The 21,488-nt window shown below is 40.6% G+C and overlaps 1 protein-coding gene across 1 annotated transcript; it reads left to right on the plus strand.

The window, feature by feature from the left end:
- Positions 1-650: 650 nt before the first annotated feature.
- TMC3 (transmembrane channel like 3) lies at positions 651-20,796 on the plus strand (the record flags this gene model as incomplete). Its single annotated transcript, XM_084267938.1, has 23 exons — positions 651-760; positions 1,994-2,137; positions 3,320-3,395; positions 5,039-5,120; positions 5,828-5,934; positions 6,949-7,047; positions 7,140-7,282; positions 8,659-8,806; positions 9,564-9,607; positions 9,769-9,916; positions 10,665-10,774; positions 10,941-11,019; positions 11,516-11,734; positions 11,848-11,922; positions 13,183-13,311; positions 13,978-14,045; positions 14,283-14,411; positions 15,201-15,311; positions 15,780-15,905; positions 17,274-17,352; positions 17,555-17,597; positions 18,584-18,929; positions 19,669-20,796. The coding sequence occupies 23 exons, from the start codon at positions 651-653 to the stop codon at positions 20,504-20,506; spliced, it is 3,453 nt and encodes a 1,150-aa protein (XP_084124064.1). The 3' UTR covers positions 20,507-20,796.
- Between the last annotated feature and the right edge of the window lie 692 nt (positions 20,797-21,488).

Raw genomic sequence — 21,488 nt, forward strand, 5'->3', positions numbered from 1 at the left:
TTGTCTGAACAGCAGGTATTTTGATTACCTCTGATTACATTTAGGCATAAGGGATGGCAGCCATTCGGAGAGGTTGGGGCCCAGGAAAGCAACAGCCACCCATTCTGTCTCAGGGCTGTCCTCTGGGAGAGGATCCTGTGGCAAGTCCTGTGGGAGAATGTGGTCACATTTGTCTTTGTTAGTAAAGGCCAAAATCCAAACTGTCTCGCTTTACCTGAGCAGGAAGGTTCTCTCAAGCCAGTGAAGCAAAGATGTCACCGGCACATTTATTGGAACCAAAACCTGGAGCAGGCCAGCGTGGTGCAGTGGGAATATCTTTCCCAGGACAAGGGAAACTCAGCTTTGAAGTGAGGCCCACAGCTGGACCACCCTGACTCTGCTCCCTACCTGGCTTCTGCGTGTCTCACTTAGAAGCGCCCTGGCAGTGGCTGCTGTGCACTGCCACTTTAAGGCACGCAGGACTGCCAGGCAGCAGGTCCTCTCCTCGGCTGGAGCACCAGGCAGCAATCCTCTGCTCTGCAGGGCTCGCAGTCGCTTGCTGCTCTCTACTTAATAACGTTTGGCTGCTTATGAGACATCCGACCGGCGAGCTCTAAAGGCTTCATCCGAGCGTGGCAGTGTGTCACCTGGAGCGGGTGGCAGCTGCCACCATGGCAGCAGCGACGGGCTCTGCCACAGCAAAACCTGCCAAGTCCAGCAAGAAGTATCGAACGGTGAAGCGGCACGCCGGCATCTACACCTACCAGGAGCCACCCCACAGGTAGGAGACCTTCTTCTCCCGAAGTGCATGGCTGACCCATATAGCACACAAGTGGGATCTTGCCTGTTCGCTTTCATTTGGACATTGCAGCAACATAAAAGGAGGCATGAGAAAATCATTCTTCTCTCTCTATTTAGATGTATTTTAAACTTAAAAAAAAAAGTTTTCACAAAAATGTTTCATACTGCAGCATAAACACCGTAAATAAAACAGCATAACTCCAGTGAGTTCAGGCAATAGCCAGGTAAGAAATCTCTACTTTCCCTGTGTGTTATGCATTTACCTTGAATGTCAACTGTGGGTGAGGGGACAGGACTATGGATCAGTGGTCTCACAAAGTATGTCCTCTGAATGTTCTTACAAGCAGTGGTTCAGGTTATGCTGTATTTCTAAGTGACTAAAAGGTGTTGCTTTTCCAGCAAAACTGCAGGGACTGTTCCCAACACGGATGCAGTGATATAACTAGAAAAGCTCCTAGCTGGTGGTTGCTGCAGCGCTTCAGATCTCAGCATTTCATCTGGGGGCAAACAGCCGTGACAGGTTTTTTTGACCTCTGTCAGAATGAATAGTGGTGCTGTTTCATGTACCTGTTTCAAACCAAGAACTGAGCAAGCTGAGCTTAGTAGATACGTCGTGACAGCATCAGAAAAGATGATTTGATAATCACCCATAGAAATCTACATCAAAGCGTGTGAATCTTTTCACAGGAATAGGAAATTCCTGGTGTACAGGGTCCCACACTCCCGTCTGACTCCGTGGGGAACAGGAACGAAGGGTGACCACATTCTGGGCCTCTTTTTCCCCCATTGTAACAAAGAAATATTTTATCGTTATTACAATCAAAACAAAAGGCCAACACCGTGTGGTGAATAAACGAATGTTAAGTGCTCTTGCTGGAAATGTTTAGACAGCACTTTGTTCCAGAAAAGTATACAGTGTCTTGCTAGCATGATGTACAAGCTGTATGGCTGGAAATGCTCAGAGATGAAAGACTGGGATTTGTGGTGGAGGGTGGGAGTAATTTATGACTGAGCAGCAAGTGGTGGGGAGGAAAAGATGTGCATCCTAGAGATGAGGGAATCATCCGAATTATTCATCGACCTTAAAACAGAATGGTTGTGGTGTTATATTGCTCTAATAGGTTGGATCCTGGAAAATCAACAGTTTGCTGGGGCTCTGAATGGGAATAATTTGCCTTGCTTTTCTCTCTCGGGGTGTGTCCTGGGCTGCCAGCAACTCGGACGATGATATTGCTGAAGAAAAGGCTGAGAGTCATGACCCAGAGCAGATCTTTCAGAACATCCAGTACCAGAAGGAGATTATGTCCAATATCCGCTGCCGGCCGTGGCCGATGAGGCAGAAGCTGAGGACGCTCAGGTAAAGGTGTCTGCATGAAAGCTTTCAGGCTCACGGCCTGTTACAGCACTTCCAGTCTCAGAAGATTTTGGTGTAAGCTGGAAGGGATTGCCCACAGAAATAAGTAAGAGCTGCTTGGCATGAGGATGCTCTGACAAGATCTGAGAGCTGGCTGAAGGCAGCAGACTTGGAGTAGAAAGTCTGCATGTTAACTTGTCTTTTGTGCACTCCTGAGGCTCCCTTTAGACAGTCACTGCACAGAAGACAGAGCAAGAAACCACGCTTTGGTCATTAACGATTAAAAGTGTGCCAGCCCTTCAGTGGTCTAAGGAAAGGCTGTCAGTAATGCTAATTTTTCAGCAAAATTGTTTTGCTCTGTCCCAAATGGAAAACCAGTCTGCCATTTCCAAGGTAATTGTATGTGGTGATTGCTTGGAATGAGAACAGAAGCAGGACATGGTCTTCAGGCTATATGTTGCAGTAAATACTGGACACTTCTTGGTTTAAAAGGCACATCCAACACAGTAATAACCTGTTCCACAGCTTATAAGATTGCAATTATTATATCAATCGTTACAAATTTATGGTTAAAAAGTGGGTGCCTACCTCTTTGTGCCACCTGTTTAAATTGCCCCAGGTCTTTGACAGCATGATCTGTTTGGGGCTTGCCTTATTCTTCCTTTCCATCTGGTATCTTCCTCTTAAAACTCTTATGCAGAGTCTGTGACTTGCTGCCTTCCTGCTCGTGTTGATGAGATTTTGGTGGTCTCCTTCTGCCGAGATCGACCAGATGAACATGCACCTCTTTGCACCTTACAAGAGCATTACACAGCACTTGCGGTGTTGGTACCCACATGAGATTAACCAGACAGTAACAGGGATCTTTTTGTTTTATTCATTTGGGTTTCACCATTTTAAGAGACAGACCCTGAATCGAAAGGACAGAGGGGGAAAAATACCCCACAACCTAGAGGATCAGAAAACTCACTGCAAAGTTTTGAATGCTGAGTTTTCTCAGATAAAATCTGGTGGTTTTAAAGTGTCAGTAAAAACATCAATAGGGAGTGGATAAGGATTTTATGATGAGACAGTCCACAACTGTATTTCAGGGTATTTGACAGCTTTGCTAATTGCAGCTTGTGCGGAATGAGGGGCTCTGAGTAACAGTATCGATGTAGAATGAAATTCCACCTTCTTGTGCAGACAGGCGAAAGACATTGTGCTGAAGTACGAAGGCAGACTCACCAGAACGAGAGGTTACCAAGCTGCTGGCGCAGAGGTACAGCTGATCTTCTTTAACTTACTGCTTTCTCTACTAATAGGCATCTTCAGTTTTCATTCACATAAGTGTACATTTGCTGTGCAGTCCTGATCTCTAACTCGGGAACTCTGGAGAGGAAGCAAAAAGCAGTTAAAAGCTGTTTGGGGTGTTTTTATTTTATTGTGAATTGAGTAATTACATTTTTGCAGGCTGATGTGTATTGAGGGATGGGCATTCTTCTATGTGCAGTACAAGCTTCCTTCTCAAATAATCTCCAACACTGATGCCTGCGAGATGTCCTGATGGGAATGGGATACTAACAGCACGATACCACTATAGCCTTGAAGAGCTATTTCACCAGACTCTGGGGCCACAGTTAACAGTTTAGTATGAAAAATGTGTCTAGCTTTTAGTTTGGAAGACAATCCTACAATAGCTTACTGTAAATACTGTAAAAATCCCTTAGAAAGGGTTAGCTTGCATAATAGTTAAAGAATTTGAATTTAATCCTTACAAATTTATTTACACCACTGAAAAATAAGACCCTGGCCCTAATTACTGAAAATTAATGACATGAAGGAATAGGGATAGCACAGGGATATAATTCAGGAGCACTGCTCATTGTGTGAAGGAGAAATGTATTCTTTTCTCCTAGACCAAATTAGGGAATACAGCCTTTATACCAGGGCTAAATTCAGCAGATGCAACAGAATGAGCTGCTTGCTTTTATTTTTTTTTAATTGGAAGGGCTTAATTTTCACATAATGTCTCAGAAAACAACATGGTGATTAAGGAGACAAAAATTGTAGCACAGCAAAACAAGCACTACATCGTCAAAATAAAGAACTTATTCCCTGAACACGTGCTGACATGCACAAAATGCAGCTGTAAGCACATACATTTTTCAGTAAGTTTTTTAAATTGGCAAAATACACAATGTTCATAATTGGATGATCCATTTATGCCAATTTTTAATTGATTATAAAAGTTGAAATATCTTTGACACTGAATAATTCAATTAAATTATTTTGGGGTTTTGTATTGTATTTTTTTACATTTGCAATTAATGCCAGATGCCCATTCTCTGGATTCTAAGAGCATAAATTTTCTGTTCAGGTAGGCAGTGGACAGGTAAAATGTTGATAGTTACCTAACTATAATTTTAATGCATACGACTTCCACATGGATACCTTTGAATGCTGTATGTATCTGCAGTATAACTGGCAGAAGTTGCTCGATGCCCTTCTCCGCCCTGTTTTTAAATGAAAATAGCCATCCCAGCAATTCCCATGCAGTTCAGAGCACCCCAGTTTCTTCATTTTAATTAAAATACTTCCCATTCATGCAATAAAATACCTATATGCCACCATAAAAATTAATTAACTTTGACCAAAGAGATTGGTGATATATTCAGTAATTAAAATGTTACTTACTCCTCTTTGGTTTTAGGAGATTAGATTATAGGATATAATATTGACACTGCTGCTGCCTAAAATATGGGGTGTTTAATATCTAGTTGTTCTAAAAATACTTTATAATGCATGATAGACAAATATCATTTTTCTGTTGATACTGTAAAGCTATAGCTCTAATTCAACAAATTGAAATGCACTCGATTTTGTGCATGCAGATTTTTTTTCATATTTGCTTTTTTCTCTCAGCTTTGGAGGAAGTTTCTTCGACTTGCATATAATTTTGTGGTCATATTTATTCCTTGGGAAATGAGAATAAAGAAAATTGAGAGTAAGTATAGAGATTTAATGGAATTGAATGTTAAAACACTTGCTAAAATGCTGGGTCTAATGGTTTATTTTTCTAATTTACTGATTTAAATAATGTTTGGGAGAAAGTGTTAAATGCAGACTTTCAGCAGTGATTTTTTTCATTTAAGATGATTTTTTCTTCTTTTCCTGGTGCCTTAGACACTGCACAGTTCTCATTTGTGGTCTTAATGGCAGGTAGTGTTTAAAAGCCAAATTTATCCCACTGTGGTTCTGAAAATATGAAGATCTGATTATAGTTTATCACAGTCCGTGGGGCAGCATCCTCAGTCCAACATCCCCAGATCTGCTCAGGGTTAGATGTGGTTGTACCCTGCATCACCAGCACCGTTGTGTCTTTCAAATGCACTAAAGCAGGCCCTAACATTTCATCAGCAGTCAGGTCATACTTCTGTGCTTCAGCCACAAAGGAAAATGAAGCATGACATCACCCAACACAGCCGTTTATTGTGTAAATACTGCTGGTAATCATCAGATGTCCCCAACAGAGTTTGTGTCGGAATTACGTTTTCCTCAGTGGCATGTCAACATGTTCTCTGCTTGGCTGTATGCCCTGCCTGAATAAGAAAGGTTTTTCTTTTGGTTTATTATTCAAACATTACTTCATTAATAAATGCTACAGGCATTTACAGACTGTGTCGCTCAGCTAACTATTTTCTGTGGTTTAAGGTCATTTTGGGTCTGGAGTTGCCTCATACTTCATCTTCTTGAGATGGCTATTTGGAATCAATATTGTGCTTACGATAATGACAGGAGCTTTTGTAGTCTTACCAGAGGTAAGAACATGTTGTTAATATTTTCAGAAAAATGCTTACTGTCGCATTTTCCCTTCTGAATTAAACAAATGCCACTCTTAAAGGCATACGTCAGCCTGCAATGTACGATTTGAAATGAATTATTTAAAATAAATTCCACTATTAAGGGGGGTGTTTTCTGCCAAAGGATAAGAGAATTTTGCTATTAGTGTTAGAGATGATGTTTTGTCAACATGGTACTAATGCTTTAACAGAATGTGTTTGTATCTGATTACTAAGACGGGACCAAATCCTAAAAGCTGTAGTTTGTGTTGAGTACACTCAAGTCCTGATAGTGCCATTTACAGGCAGAAAAATGAAACATGTCTCTCCAGACTACAAATTATTGTCCATTAGAAATCATTTTCTAGAAGTTCTGAACAGCCATAACTTTTAGGTCTTGCATGCAAGTAAGGCTTTTTATTAATTTTATTAAATTACTCTTAAGTATTATTTTGCCTTGCCTACCGTGTGCTTTAAAAATGTCATGAAAAACCATAGGAATATCTGATTTTTCTTCTCCGTGGCTAAACTAAAAAAAAAAAAGTACCTTTGAAAGCGACAAAAAAAGTAAACTGAAATAAAGGCATTCACTTTCAGTTTTTGCTTAGGGAAAAGTAGATTTACTGTTGAAATAAGCATTTGAGATGAAGCCCTGTCCTATTTACTTGAAAAAATCTTAAATTAAAACAAATGTAGTTTTTAAAGCTATTTTGTTAATGGCTTTGGATGATCTCTCTTTTCATTTCTCAACTAATTTCAATTTCAAGATGTACACAGAGTACTATATTTCCTCAAAGGATGAGTACAGATAGCAAAACCCCAACTGGTTCAATGGAAAATGAATGCAGGATTTCTCTCAGGGTGCCTAGTTTAGGACAAGGAATGGCCCACACTCACTATTCTGACAGTATCACGCCTGCAGGCAGCTCTTAGTGGGTTCTGCTATGCAGCCCCAGCTCAGACAGTTTCTGAGACCTTCTCTCTTGTTCCCAGCTACTGGCCGGAGCACCGTTCGGCAGCACAAGCAGCAAAACCATTCCCAAGGAGCGTATCGCATCTGCTCAAGACCTGGACACCATCTGGTCCCTGGGGGCAAGACTAAAACCACTCTTTATTGTTTTACTATTGCTGTTCTGTTGTAACCATACATTACTGCTCTTACTGATGGCCGCTGGTCTTTGCAGGGCTACCTCCAGTACTCTGTTTTGTTTTATGGCTACTACGGGCATGACAGGAAGATTGGGAAAGCTGGATACCGGCTGCCTCTTGCCTACTTCCTCGTTGGAATGGCAGTGTTTGCTTACAGCTTCATCATTCTCTTAAAAAAGTAAAGAGTTCCCATTTATTGCTGTTCATAACCTTGTGTGTTCAGGCAATCATTTCCAGAATTTCTTCTCTTATTCCTATGAATCCAGGCAAGTCAGAATAGCAGGGAGGCAGACCGAGTTTAATTCTAGCTTGTTCTTTATCTTGCTATGATTTATCTTCACGCTCTCTTCAGTTTCCCAGCCTATGAAAGGAGGGCAGCACGGGGTGATCTGTGTGCTCTGTGTTTGTACAGAGTAAGGTCCAAGACCCGTGGAAGTCCCTTCTGCTTTCTTCTTTTATGGTATGAATATTGCTATGCCAGAAATGTGTATTTTAAGTGAAGTGCTTTCAGCATTGTTATTCCCATCTACTGAAATGCAAGCATGAAACTCCCACCCTAGATGTCACATTGCTTGCATTGTTTCAGCTGGCACGTGATGTCCCATTCGAATGGGAACTTAATTCCTTTGTTGGTGAAGAGCCAGGAGTAGGACATGCTTAGCAGAGACAGCAAAGCTGCTAGCGCTGGTCATAAATCTAGGGATGTGCAATGCTTGGAGAAGGGCAAGGTCACTCCTGATTTGCTTTCCCTTCCTTTCTGGATGCCAAAACAGTGCAGTCCAGGACATTTTTTGGACTGCCTGTAGTAACTCTGTTTTGATACCAAACCTTACCTTTTCCTTTATTCTACCTGATGGTTTGTGCTGAGGGTCACTGACATGTTTCATGCTCATCTAACACATCTGCAAGTTCTGGCTATGATTAGCTCTTCTTCTGTCTTAGCTCACTAACTCTGCTTAGCTGCTTACAGTTCCCCTTTTAATGTTGTTCTTTTGGATGCCCTTTCCTTCACAAGATACTAACCTTCATTTCAGTCCTTACACATTGATGTATTCTGCTATCTTGACAGAGATGAATGTGGGGTTTCCTCTCTTTCCTAAGGTTTGTAAAATGGCACTGAGTTCTATTCAATGATAACCTCTGTTGTGAGGGTGAAACAATACAAAACAAACAGATCTTGTTCATGATCACTAGTCTTGCCAAACTAGCTTGCAATCACAGTGATAGTATCTTCCAGCTGGATCCTACCCAGAGATCATAAAACTGAAATACATTTAAGTGCACAGCTCTAGAGACTTATTTATTTGTCAGCTATAAAGGACTAAATATCAAAACGCCTTTCCACAGTGAGTCACTTCTGCACTATGCTCTGAACCTCACCCTCTTATTTTCTTCAGAAAGCTGCCAACAATTACACTAATTGCTGCAAACTTTCAGTAGTTCTAAATAGTAGCAGTTTTGAATCTGAAAAATATGAACCAAAGTGGTGATTTCCTTGTATTCATCTTCACGTGTCAACAACAGATTTATTTTTTTTTAAATTTCTTTTTACAGAATGGCAAAGAACTCAAGGATGAGTTTAGCAAGTGCTTCTGATGAAAATTACACTTTCTGTTGGAGAGTGTTCTGTGCTTGGGACTATTTAATAGGAAACCCTGAGGCTGCAGAGAGCAAAGCTGCTGCCATAGTTAACAGCATTAGGGTGAGCAACGGACCTTCAAATTATTTGGAAGTTGATTTGTTTGTTCAGCTGTAAGCTATATAAATCTTGCCTCTCATTCCCTTGCATTTCCTATTGTTTTCTTGGCATACATTTACAGATCTTTTTGCCTAGGGGAGGGCTGGTATTACATCTTTGTGTGGTGTTACAGTTGTGTCATACTGCTGCTGATGTTATTCTGTCCCAGCAAGGCCATTGTGGTGTTCTTTAGAAGAGGTTTAGCTAATGCCACTGTATGTGCAGCAAGGAGTTAGGTAACCAGAAACAAATTTGCTGGTGATGTAGTTTCAATGAGCAACAGAATCAAATTCATGTTAACAGTGTGAAAACACTGATTTGTTGCATCTCTTCTTAAAAAATGGTCAATGGATATCTTAAAGAACTCTCAGTAGGAGATAATTGCTTTAAATACAGGTGGTTTTCCATTTAGAATTTAAGAACATACATGGTTGTCCTCAAAAGCAACTAATTTCCCAAATTTGGTGTATTCTTACTAAGTCATTGAACAGATTTACTTCAAATGGCATCAGGATAAATTAATAAGCTGTGGTATTTAGTTATTTCAATGACTGAGGGTAGCTGTTGACAGTTCTGTCAAAAAAAAAAAAAAAGGGACAGAGGGTATTTATCTACTTGTACTTCCAGGATGTGAGGTTTGTTGTTACTATTGTTCTGAGAAAGATATGTGCATTATGTTTGCTGAACACTAATAAAATGATAATGCTGTGTTTCTTTCAAGGAAGCTATATTGGAAGAGCAGGAAAAGAAGAAAAGCAAAAACTTGTATGTATACAAGACCAGAGATACTTTTCAAAGTGTTGTTTCGATGCAGATAGCAGGGCTAATCTGCTCACTTGCCCTTCTAAAGATAATTTTAGAAAAGACCCCAGTGTCATAAGGCAACCTACTGTATTGGCTCTGTGTCTTTGTTTTTCCTTCCCTAGGGCCGTGACTATAAGCTTAAGAATTATTGCAAACATCCTTGTGCTGCTCTCACTTGCTGGAAGTATTTACATCATATATTTTGTTGTGGATCGATCCCAAAGGTTAGAGCACAACAAAAAGGAATTGACTCTTTGGGAAAAAAATGAGGTATGCTGTCATTATGCCACCTCTGTGCTAGAAGCTGGAATATTGTCCCAGGACTTTGTGTAGCAATAGTGTGCACTGAAGTGTAAATCACAAGAGATTAGCTGGGAGAAATGAAGAGGGCAGAGCTGTGCAGATACTGGGATGTGTCTCTGCATCAAGGTGAAGTGGGCGGGGGGATGCTGCAGGTCCCCATTTCACAGAGGCTGTAGCTCTAGTTGGCCCTGATTTTGTGAGGACAAAGCATAAATTCTCCCATCACTTACAGATCTACTTTTCTGTCCATGGTAGAGCTAGGCAAACTCTGGGCCAACAGACTAGAAAGGAATTAGCTTTGACAACAGCTATTGATTTCAGCTGGGGGATACTGAATGCTCTGTGAATGTTTCCATTCCAAGGAAGGAGTGGATGCTGAGAGTAGGAAGTGAACAGATATGGAGAACTACTCATCCATTTCAGAGGAAAATGCTGGCTTCATGTTTCCCACATGTTAAGTTTTTATTGTAATTAATAAAGTAGTAAATTTAAAGCTCGAATGTCTGTAGTAAAGATTCCTGAGTGGTATTCCAGATCTGTAATTCTGATCACAACTACTGTTATTACTAATGTCAATAACAACTTTTTAAAGCATCTCTTCCAAGAAAAACAATCACCAAAGCATGTGCATCAGCAGTATTTCCATCAGCTGTCGAGGCACCAGAGAAGATCTACAGGCAAAATTACAGCAATGCTGCTCCTTTCTGTTCTGTAGGTGAGCGTAGTTGTGTCACTGATTACAATGATTGCACCCTCTGCTTTTGAGCTTGTGGCAGCTCTGGAGATGTATCACCCAAGGACCACTCTTCGCTTCCAGCTTGCCAGGTATGGGCATTACACAGTGTGGAAAATACATGTGGGGGAGAAAAAGGGAGGAAGAGGAGAGTCAAGTTTTGGTCACATGTTTTAGTCCAGCCAAACCAGAGAAAATATGAGTAGTTGGTGGGATAAACAGTGCCCATAACCTGTATCTTCTTATCCTCTTTTTCAGGGTTCTTGTTCTGTACCTGGGAAACCTCTACAGTTTAATCATTGCTCTCCTGGATAAAGTGGACAGTATGAATGTCTCTGTAAGTTTCACTTGATGTTTCCTGATGTGTAAGGCCAGTAGACTTCAGAGAAGGCATTCAATTTATTATGATATACATGAAGTCAGATGAACATCTGTTTTAAACTTATTAAAACATATTAAAGTTTGAGAGGTTTGTAAAGTTAAGCTGAGTTCATAATGTTAATTTATAACAACTTGTAGTTTTTAAGGATAACTGAATCAATTTGATTGCTAAGGTATCACAATAAATATATTTATGTATATTTCTTAAATATTTAAAAAACCAAAAAAACCCAAAAAACAAACAGAATAAAACCAGACCCATCGTTACCTAAAATCAGCTTTCAGTACTGTCCTTACAAGTTCCACCTGCATCTGTGTATTGACAGCTGCGTGTCACCTTGCTGCTTGAAAATACACAAAGATATGCCTCTCTGTGTGTATGTTGTAGGAGGCACAGGTATCTGCATGTATTACAGTTGAAAAAGTAGCTTTCAGGACATTTATTATTTCAGGACTCTAATTTTAACAACAGTGCAAGCGATTCTACCACAAATTTTTCTAAAGATGGCAATTCATCTACAACTATTCCTAATGTACAACTTCAGAGAAATGGAACTGTCACATGGGAAGAGAGTCGTGCTAAAAGCATGACAGTCTCTAACTCGCTGGTTAATACAACAGCTGACAGCAAGAAGTCACAGGATCAGTGCTGGGAGACATATGTTGGTCAAGTACGTAATTGTTTTATTATGTCATCAACTTATTCCTAGCCCACATCTGAGGAAATGTTAAAATCATGTTGTGCTGTGTTCAATTTTAGAGCTTTACTTTGTATCATTTCCAGAAATTAGCTAAGGACTGTGGAGAGAAGACTGCACAAAGTGATATGGCCACAGATACAAGCTTTGGTTTTTGTTCGGTATCTACAATGTGTTTAGTGTTGTACAGATGTTCTTTTGCCAGGCTTTGGTCCGTGTCTTCAGCTCTGCACAGGCAGATCTCTACAGATGCAAGAGAGAGATCCTATTTTAGTAGGATACATCCTATTAAATTCGTGCAAAAACATGACTATGGAAATGTGTAAGCAGCAACACACACCCCGTGCAGATTCAGACTGCTGCCTGGATAGATGGGGATGCAGAGCCAAGCCAAGCATGAGATTGTATTCTTGGTCATTTGTGCAGTGTCTCTGAAGTCTCTATTCATTCCAGCTCTCTAAATCACTACAGAATCGAGTGTTCTTCACTTCTTCAGAGAAAGAGGGTGCAGAAATAGGTTTTAAAGCACGATCAGTCAGTAAGATTGGAGCCAGATCGGTAGTGGTGCCATGTATGTATGTTCCCAGTTAGGTTGTAGAAAATCTGTGGAATAGACAACTTTTTCTTCCTTACATGTGAACTAGAGGCAAATAATGCTAGTGTGCTTCTGGCTGAGCTGCTTGTTCAAGAGGGAGCAATATGAAAGGTCTTGTTTGATGTCTGGGGCAAAGACCTGTCCTAGGTTTATCACCCTGACTTATATTCCTGTATGCCTATGCCCCTCTCCCTATTCCAGGGGCATCAAGAAATTTTTAGAATGAGTGTTCAAGTTTTCTGATTCTTTGGGGGTTTTTTCCCAGAATGGGCTACAGATGTTTGGAATAGATTTTTTTTATTATTATTTGATTGTGTTTCAAGCTTAATTAAACATAGGGATAAGTTCATTCATTTATAAGCACTAAACACCTCTTCTTATGGCTTGATGACCCTACTGCTGCTGGGTATTGGTTTTGTATGAATAAGCATTTCTTATTGTGAAGTACTTACTAAGTATATATTGCAATAGTCAGTCCAATAAAGGATTGGGTACAATAGAAGAACAAACTTATTTCACTTTATCTAGATAAATTTTCAGAACTGACATTTTAAAAAAATCTTGAAGCATCATGACCACGGTTTTATTGCTGCAAGCAATAGAAAGCACATTGGAAGTTTGATTGTATTTGTTCTTTGCTAATAACAAAGACAAGTAAGGGAAGAGACAAACAGGAAAGCTCCAAAGGAAAGAATTTGTACATTCAAATCTTATTTCATTAATTTACTAAGCTTGGTCCAAAATTAAAGTACAAATGGAAGAGAACAGTGCACAGTCCCATTTGCTTCCAGAATAACTCAGTGTGTGTAAACAATGTGTATTTCAGGAGATGCTAAAGCTTTCAATTATCGACATGATTTTCACAGTTGCGAGCATCCTGCTAATAGATTTTTTCCGTGGACTGTGTGTCCGATATTTAAGTGATTGCTGGTGCTGGGATCTGGAAAGCAAGTTTGTAAGTAGCCTTTATTTTTATCAAATTAAGATGCTGTAGATGGGTAGGTTTCTTCCCCTACCAATGAAAGGCACCTTAGTGCCTTTCAACAGATCAGTAATTTCTTACTAGAACACGCCTGTAAAGGTACAGCAACCAGGGAATTTATCTGGAGGGCACAAGGCAAATACTGAGAATGGATGTTTTTCTCAAGCCTACTACCATGGCCGTGGTGCAAAAATCTTTGTCTTTCTCAAAATGAGTTTGTGGAGTAGTCCCAGAATCAAAGATGAGATGTAGGGCATGGGGTTGCTGCCCACATCCTTTTTTCTGTCAGTGACATCTATCCATAATGCAGATAGTGGTCCAAGAAACAATAGGGAAAAGCATATAGCCCTTGAAGAAAATAGTGGTTTGTAATGCGTGGTTAGCTGTTGGCATGAAAGGCTGAGGACTGTTCTTTGTCCTTATCTAGAGACATGAAATAAACTAGATAGGAAACTGTTTGTTTATGCCCTGCTGCAGAATAGGTTTTACTGTGTTTCCACTGCCTACCAAAAGCTGGGATTTGATCTGGGTGTTTCAGGCTATGGGTTGTCTGCAAACTGATTCAGTCAAATACTTCTAATAAATGATGTGAGAAAAAGAATAAGACAAAGTATTCAACCTACACTGTGTTTCTTGTAGCCAGAATATGGAGAATTCAAAATTGCAGAGAATGTATTGCATTTGGTCTACAACCAAGGAATGATCTGGTATGTAGTCCATAAGTGACTTTTTTCTTGTCCTTTGTTGGCTGATTACTAAGTCAATCTGATGATTCCCAATGAAACCTGTTCCAGTAGGATACTGGTAATGCAGTCTCTTATACCTGATTATAACAAGAAATCATTTGTTGGTAGGGAGCTATATACCTGGGATTTTTACATGTTGTTCTGCTATTAAAGCTGCTTCTGACAACACTGAACTTTGACATGGTATTGTTTTTCCAGGATGGGAGCTTTCTTTTCGCCTTGTTTACCGGCATTCAACGTTCTCAAGTTGATTGGACTCATGTACCTGAGGAGCTGGGCCGTGTTAACGTGTAATGTGCCACATCAGCAGGTTTTCAGAGCATCTCGGTTAGTCAAAATAAGAACAAAAGATAAGGAATAAATCAAATGCAGACAGCGGAAATGTCTCCTGTGCATAGGAACAAAATGACAGGAGATTGTAGCTATGAAGGTTGATGGTCTAATTTAACAGTAATATTTGCCAGCATGAGTCTATGGGGGGAAAAACCAAAACCCAAAACATAGCTACTGAGAAACCATAAGGTTTATCAAGCAGAGTAGTTAAAGATATGCACTGAAAAATACATAATATTCCTAGACCAATATATACGGCCTAACATTAATGTGTTATTTCCATTCAAGCCTGAGCAAAATAACCTACATGTGTTAACTGCTGCAAGTCCTATTCCTTGGTGTTTGAAAGCTCTGAAGTATCTCCTTCTGTCTGTTGCATCACACAACAGATTTCCCCATTTTTCTTCTATCATGATGACTATCTTACTCGTTTAATCAAAACGGAAATAATTCCGAGCATCTTTAATTCATAACAATCAGTTGTTCCTAACGTGTTTTGAAGATGAATCAACTTCTGCCACTGTTCTTTTCCCCCTCCGACACAACCAGACAGTAAGATCAGTTGCTACAAACCACTGTCTGGCTGCAGCAGTGCATCTGGAAACAACTGTAAATGGGGTTTTGATCATTAAGACTCTATTTAAACAGGCTCTGTCCAGACTTTCTAATCTCTGCCAGCAGAGTGATTTTGATTTAGATCGTGAACTTGTTAGATAGATACACTCATACCTTTTATGTTGTTTTTCTCTCTGATCTGTATAATCTGAAACATGTTTCTTGCAGATCCAATAATTTCTACTTGGCCATGTTGCTGTTCATGTTGTTCCTATGCATGTTACCAACAATTTTTGCTATCGCCCGATACAAGCCATCTTCAAACTGTGGTCCCTTCAGGTATGTCATGATGGACTAAGGAAAACTGCAAAGATATTATTTCACCCTCTCATGATAAATTAATCAGGTTCAATAACACCCAATGTTTCCCTGCTGCCAATGTTTCCCAGTTTTAGCTCACGTTCCCATTGCAGTGTGACGTTTCACTTTATATACATGGTTCAGCTATTTTATGTTTGCATAACGCAGTGTGCCACCAGGCGATCTAGCACACATCACCGACACGTGTCTCTTCAAGCACCCTCCAGGCCTGGCCAATGCTCTCCTGCTTTGGAAAAATTGTTAACAAGCAAATAATGAATGAGTTGCCTTCTTTTTTATTTTCTTTTTTTTCCCATTATACTATTCCAAAGTAGGTTTTGGATTAAGGTCCTTGTTTATACAGTGCAACACCACCTAACAAATTGCACCTAATGGAACCTTCTTTTTCTTTTCCACCCCACACCCACCCCCCACCCCACCCTGTAGCGGACAAGATAAAATATATGACATTGTTTCTGAAACAATCAAAAATGATTTTCCCCCATGGTTCAACACAGTGATTACTTACATCAGCAGTCCTGTGGTTGTCCTCCCTGCACTACTACTTTTATTGTAAGTATTTTGGTTTTCTCAGGCAGCTTAAATTGATTGTATTAATACTGCCCTTATCTCCGGAGGGTAAAATGTTGATACGCAGGAACAAACACTGGTTTATTGTCATTTTATTAGGCATATCTGAAAAAAAACCAAACGAACCACCTTATTGTATAGATGGTATATGGATCAGATGGGAATGAGAGTTTGTTAAAGACTGTCATCACGCTTTCAAAAGGAATTTCTTGTACTGGAGTATCGTGTTGGAGCACCATTCTCTGTTGTGTCAAGGCTTGCAGTGCTGCTAGTTCCAGGAAGTTTTAAGATCCTTCTTCCCTCTGAAGAGCTTGTCACAAATTAATTTTCCCTTTCCTCATGGTCATTAGTTTAGTTTATGACTGTGAACAGGGCTCAGTCTGTTATTTAAAGAAGCTACTCGGTCATTCTAATTTCTGACAAGATAAATCAATTATGAAGGTCTGCTCTAAAGTGCTAATGTAATAAAACTTGCTGCAGACTTTCCAGTGGAAGTCCTTTCTTACTCTAGTTTCTAAATAATTGCTTGCATCTGGGAATTAATATTTACTTTGAGCTGTTTGAAATTCACTTTGCTTCTATGAAATATCATTTGTCTTGCATGTACCTTTGTATCATTTTGCCCCCTGTAACCTACAGAGGAATGTGGAGTTTGTCTCCCCAGCAGGCTTTTCAGACAAATCAGAAAGACAGAAGCTATATTTCCTACCTGTAACTTCAACCTTGAAGGTCCCAGCCATGTAAATACGAACATATTGACAAATTTAAGTGGATCTATTGACTGCTTCATACTGATGGCTAAGTGCATTTGTAAATGTTTGCAGTTTGAAGTCTAGCTATGAGACTTGACTTCATCTGAAAGCCAGTGCAATTCATTATGTCAGGCCAGATCTGATCTTCACTGTGCCAGTGTAAACAAGGTGTTACTCCAGTTAGTCAACAAAATTACACCGATGTGAGTGTGTAAGCTCTGTTGTAATTCTGATGTCTCTGTTGCATAACCTAGGACTAGGGGAAAAAGACAATAAAATACTTATCAAAATTTTAATTTTGAGCAGGTTGAGAATTTAAACCAAAAAAAGCTTGAAATGAATACAGGGGTTTACATGCATAATGAAAAGACCTGCAAAAAACACAGGCACAAGTAGAACCGCTGCTAAATCTGTTTTCAGTGTCATTTCTTTCATGTATGTTTGCTTGAAAGAAGGCTGTGATCCAATATCATGGTATAAAGGAAATCCTGCAAAGGAGCAACTGTACCTGTACGTCACTTTGATGACCTATAAACCTGCGAAGAGAAAACTGTCAGGAATGTTTGAAGTGACTCATAATGACCTCTTTCACTTACAGCATGCTGATCTATTACCTACAGAGTATTGCAAGATCATTAAAATTCACCAACAATCAACTGAGAATGAAGATCCAAACAGTAAGTCCAGTACAAAGAAAGCACTTTTGCATGGAATTTGGTGGGTCTTTGGAAAAAATACTAACCTAATTAAATCTCTCAAGTCACTTTCTGTGTTTCGCAATGTAAAACCAATCATGTATTTTTCATCTTTACACAGCAGTGGATTTACTCTCTAATCCATAATAATTTATTGCTGCTCTATCTTCTGAATGTATTTTAGGAAAGAACAGAGGATAAGAAAAAGATGGTTCAGATGGCAGTCGGTAAGTTGGTGAGCTTTAGAAATGCCACTATTAATAAAACATTTGGATGAAACCCCATTTTGATTTGTCACCGAAATAGGCAGGTACAACTACATTGAAAAACCCCTACACCTTTCCTGTAGAGTCCTCCTCTTAGATGGTTTTTGACCCTGACTTCTTGGCAGCACTGACAGCCAAGGGGTGTGTGGTTTACAATTAAATTCTTCTGGCAACTTTGGACTGGGTGTTTTTCTGCTTTTACCACCAAGAGGACAGAACCCAGAGGCATCTCTGATTAAAATCATGACAGACCTTGTGCAAAATTCAGAGGCTAGCAGGCAGAAGAGAAGAAAGGGGATAGCCCCTATTCTTTGACCTGAGATGGCTGGTTTCATAGGACACAAAAAGATTTTAGACTTAATGTCTACTGTGCCTGAGGGAATTTGAAATTGCACCTTCCACTTACCAGCTTTTAATAATCAGAAATCACAAGAAGGATGCCATCCTTCCAATACCTCCCAGTGTAAGGAACAAGCAAAAATTCACCAAGCCAAGATGGCATGATTCAGTAACCTCAGGGATAGATTTCAATGCTACTGTGACCCTCTATAGCTCTCCAGTGGACATATATATGGGGAAAATCCCAGTTGGATTTGTCACAAAAACAAATTCAACTTCTGGCTGTGACCAGCACAGCCACTGGAGCCAGTTTGCTGACTTTGACCACTTTTATATTGGAAGTGGTGTACACTGTGTACTAAAACAGGGCTCTTGAAAAGAAACATTGGCTTGTTGCCTGTTTTGGACTCCTGCAGTGCAATGTCCAGTGTTTCTGCTGCTATATTCCCCAGTACTATGTCTGGATGCCAGTCTTATGCCAGTCTCCCCTTATATTGTCATGTCTCCTGGTGTGACAGCTGTTTCTCTTCTCCAAACACGGTGGGGTTCTGTTAGCATTGGATCCCCTGACTGAAGGGTGAATTTGAGCCCCTGCATTTGCACATCAGCTTCTAAATTTAGAGACCTGGGCAGTTCCTGTAATATTTTCTATTTTTTAGCCAGAATCCAAAATCTGGATGGGAATGACAAGAGCCCAGAGCAAGAAAATGATATTATCAGCCAGGAGTCTTCTGTCCGGTCCTCAACCCCCCGAAAGAATGGCAGTGTGTTGAACTTTGAATCTCCCATGAGCAAAGGCACCAGAATACAAACCATTTCCCAGTCTGTGCCCCAAACTGTGCCCTCAACTGATATTGCAAGACCTGTCAATGCAACTCCCACTTCAACCTCTTTAACGCCAGCTCCCTCAGTCTCAAGTGTGCAGAAGCCAAGAAATGATCACATCTCAAACAGGTAAGACTGCTTTGGTTTTGAAATGGCCTTTTTTCCAGCAGCTCCATGACATACCTTTGTGTGTTTGCAAAATAACTGTGTGTTCAGACTGTCTGGAGCAGTAAACCAGTTGAGGAATATTTTAAAAGCAGATTCATTCATGGGTTATATTCAGATTGCTGGTGATGCCACCTCCTTAACTCACCCTTAAGTGAGATGGGGTTATAAAACTTTTCCAATTAGGTAGTTGGAGTTTACACACACCTTGAGCAAAATCAAATACTCAGCTTTCCCTCTGGCATATGCCTGAAACAGTTTGTGCAGCGTACTGTTTCCATGCCTTAGACACACTCAGTAGGAGTGAAGGAACACTGTGCAGAATGCCTGTGCAAGCCCAGCTGTAGGAGGACCAGTTTGGACATGTTGGATCAGATGACAAACTGGTGGTTTAAGCTACCTTTGTTCAAGTGATCAGGTAGTGTTTTCAAACAGTGTCCTGAATAACAGTAAAACAGAACAGGAATGTAATCTGAGAGGTCAGTTATATTGTGCCTTTTTTCCAGGGAAGAACCAAGTGTATCTCTTAATTTCTATGGTGTGTTCCTCTAACAATTCCTCAAAAATTGGAACAATGGAGATTCCATGATGTCCACGCCTACAATCTAGTGTTTGACTTCTAGAGCAATGATTTTTTTATATCTATTAATTTGATTGATAGATGTGTATCTCTATTTCCTTCCTTTTTTCCCCCTTCCTAAAGGTACCCAAGTGTTGTGCATGGGAGTGCGAGCGAGCTCTGTAAAACAAAACCCTACACACCAGTGACTTTCAAAAAGCGCCCTGAAGATGTTCATTCTGAGCCTCTCTTCAGAAAAGGCATTCGGCAGGTAAATCCGGATGCTTTTGGGGCAGGGGCTCCTGTTTTTGTGGGACGCAGACCGTATACTACCAGGTATTATGTTGTTAATGAAAACGAGTCCCGCAAAAAACCTCTCCGCTCTACCTCCCGACTCCAAAGGCACTTCAGGAAGGATGAATCAGGAGATATTATTGAGTTGTATCCACGCAATGTCAGAAGATACGTTGTTCGAACACCACACCAGGTATACTCCCCTCATCCCAGTGAAGATGAGGATGAAGAGGAACTTGGGAGAGAGTTCATGAACAGATCTCATCGCCCTCGCTCACTGTCTGATCTTCGCTCAGCACCACGGTTTTACATTGGAGAACATGCTGATGGCCACGTTCTTATGAGCAAGGATCTAGCCAGAGTGCAGTACAAGTCCTGGGATGATGGTTTTGAACTAGACCTGGACAGGCCTCCATATGCTTACAAGAAAGTGCACCTGAACTATCCTGAACCACGCATGAAACCAAAACCAAAGCCAAAGCTGGAGCAGTCTCTAACAGAATCTGATTCTGTTTCCATTGAATCTAGCAGTGATCCGCAGAACAGCAGCAATGACCAGTATATCCAGGTCATTCATAGCAAGGAAAAGTATCCGAAACCTGGGACAAAACTCACCAAAAAGAAATCAAAAAACAGTATTGAGCTAAATATGTCTGAGCCTAATGAACTGGTGTGTTCAAATGTCTGAGAGTGCTCCAACCTTTTTGTGTTTCAAACAGGTGTACGTGCATTGGGTGTACACGCTGCTTGAAGTCTATTGGAGTAACTACAAATATAATCTTTGCAGCAGTGCGTGCAGCCATTTGAGGTGGGAAAAGCATAGTTGACCTTGTGCTTTACCATTAACTGCAGCTCGCTTTAGTATCGTAACTGATACATCGCAAAATTTGGAAAATTAGTCCAATTTATTACTGCTATGAAAAAACCAAAAATCCCACCTACTAGAAAATCAAAAGCTATGTACATGTGGCACTTTAATTAAACTAGTACAAAAATGTCAGATGAGGCTCTCTTTTTGTGTCTTTGACAGTCACAGCTAAAGATGAATACAGCCAGCAGGTAATTGGCTTCCTATGAATAGCTGCTATTTACCGTGTAATTTACGACATCTTGATGTGCCTAGTTTGACTGTGGTGTAGCTCAAACAAGTCAGCAATACTTAATTGCAGGGAATGATGAGTTTCTTTAAAATGTGCAGCATGAGCAATGGAGTTACAAGCAATGCATGACAGTCTTCTGGCTGAAATCCTTCCTCTTCTGTTTATCATCTGGTGAAACACCTCAGCCCAGCCCGATAAGCCTCACTGCAAACCTTTCTATCCATGGCCTTCATTACTCCTCACTTTCTATCCTGTTTCTCATGCACCATTGTAATTTTACAGCTCATTTGGGTGTTGAAGATTGCTCTGTTGTTCACGTGGATTACACCAGGATAAAATAACCCCAGCCTTTGGCCAGGGCTCTGCTGTCTCCTTCCAGTCGGCTGCCCCAAGCTGTGCTTGCGCTGTGTGGCCAAGGGCAGAGGATGGATGGACACCTCGGAGTGCCCTGCGTGCCCAAGGCTGCAGGGAAGATGAGTACCTCTGGGTGTCTCACTGGCCATCCTGCAGCCCCAGGCCTTGCCAGCGGTGTGTGCTGCCTGCCCCTCAGCTGTCTGAGCGGCACCGCAG

The sequence above is a fragment of the Gallinula chloropus genome (genome assembly GCF_964237585.1).
Source record: "Gallinula chloropus genome assembly, chromosome: 9".
In the NCBI taxonomy this organism is placed as follows: domain Eukaryota; kingdom Metazoa; phylum Chordata; class Aves; order Gruiformes; family Rallidae; genus Gallinula; species Gallinula chloropus.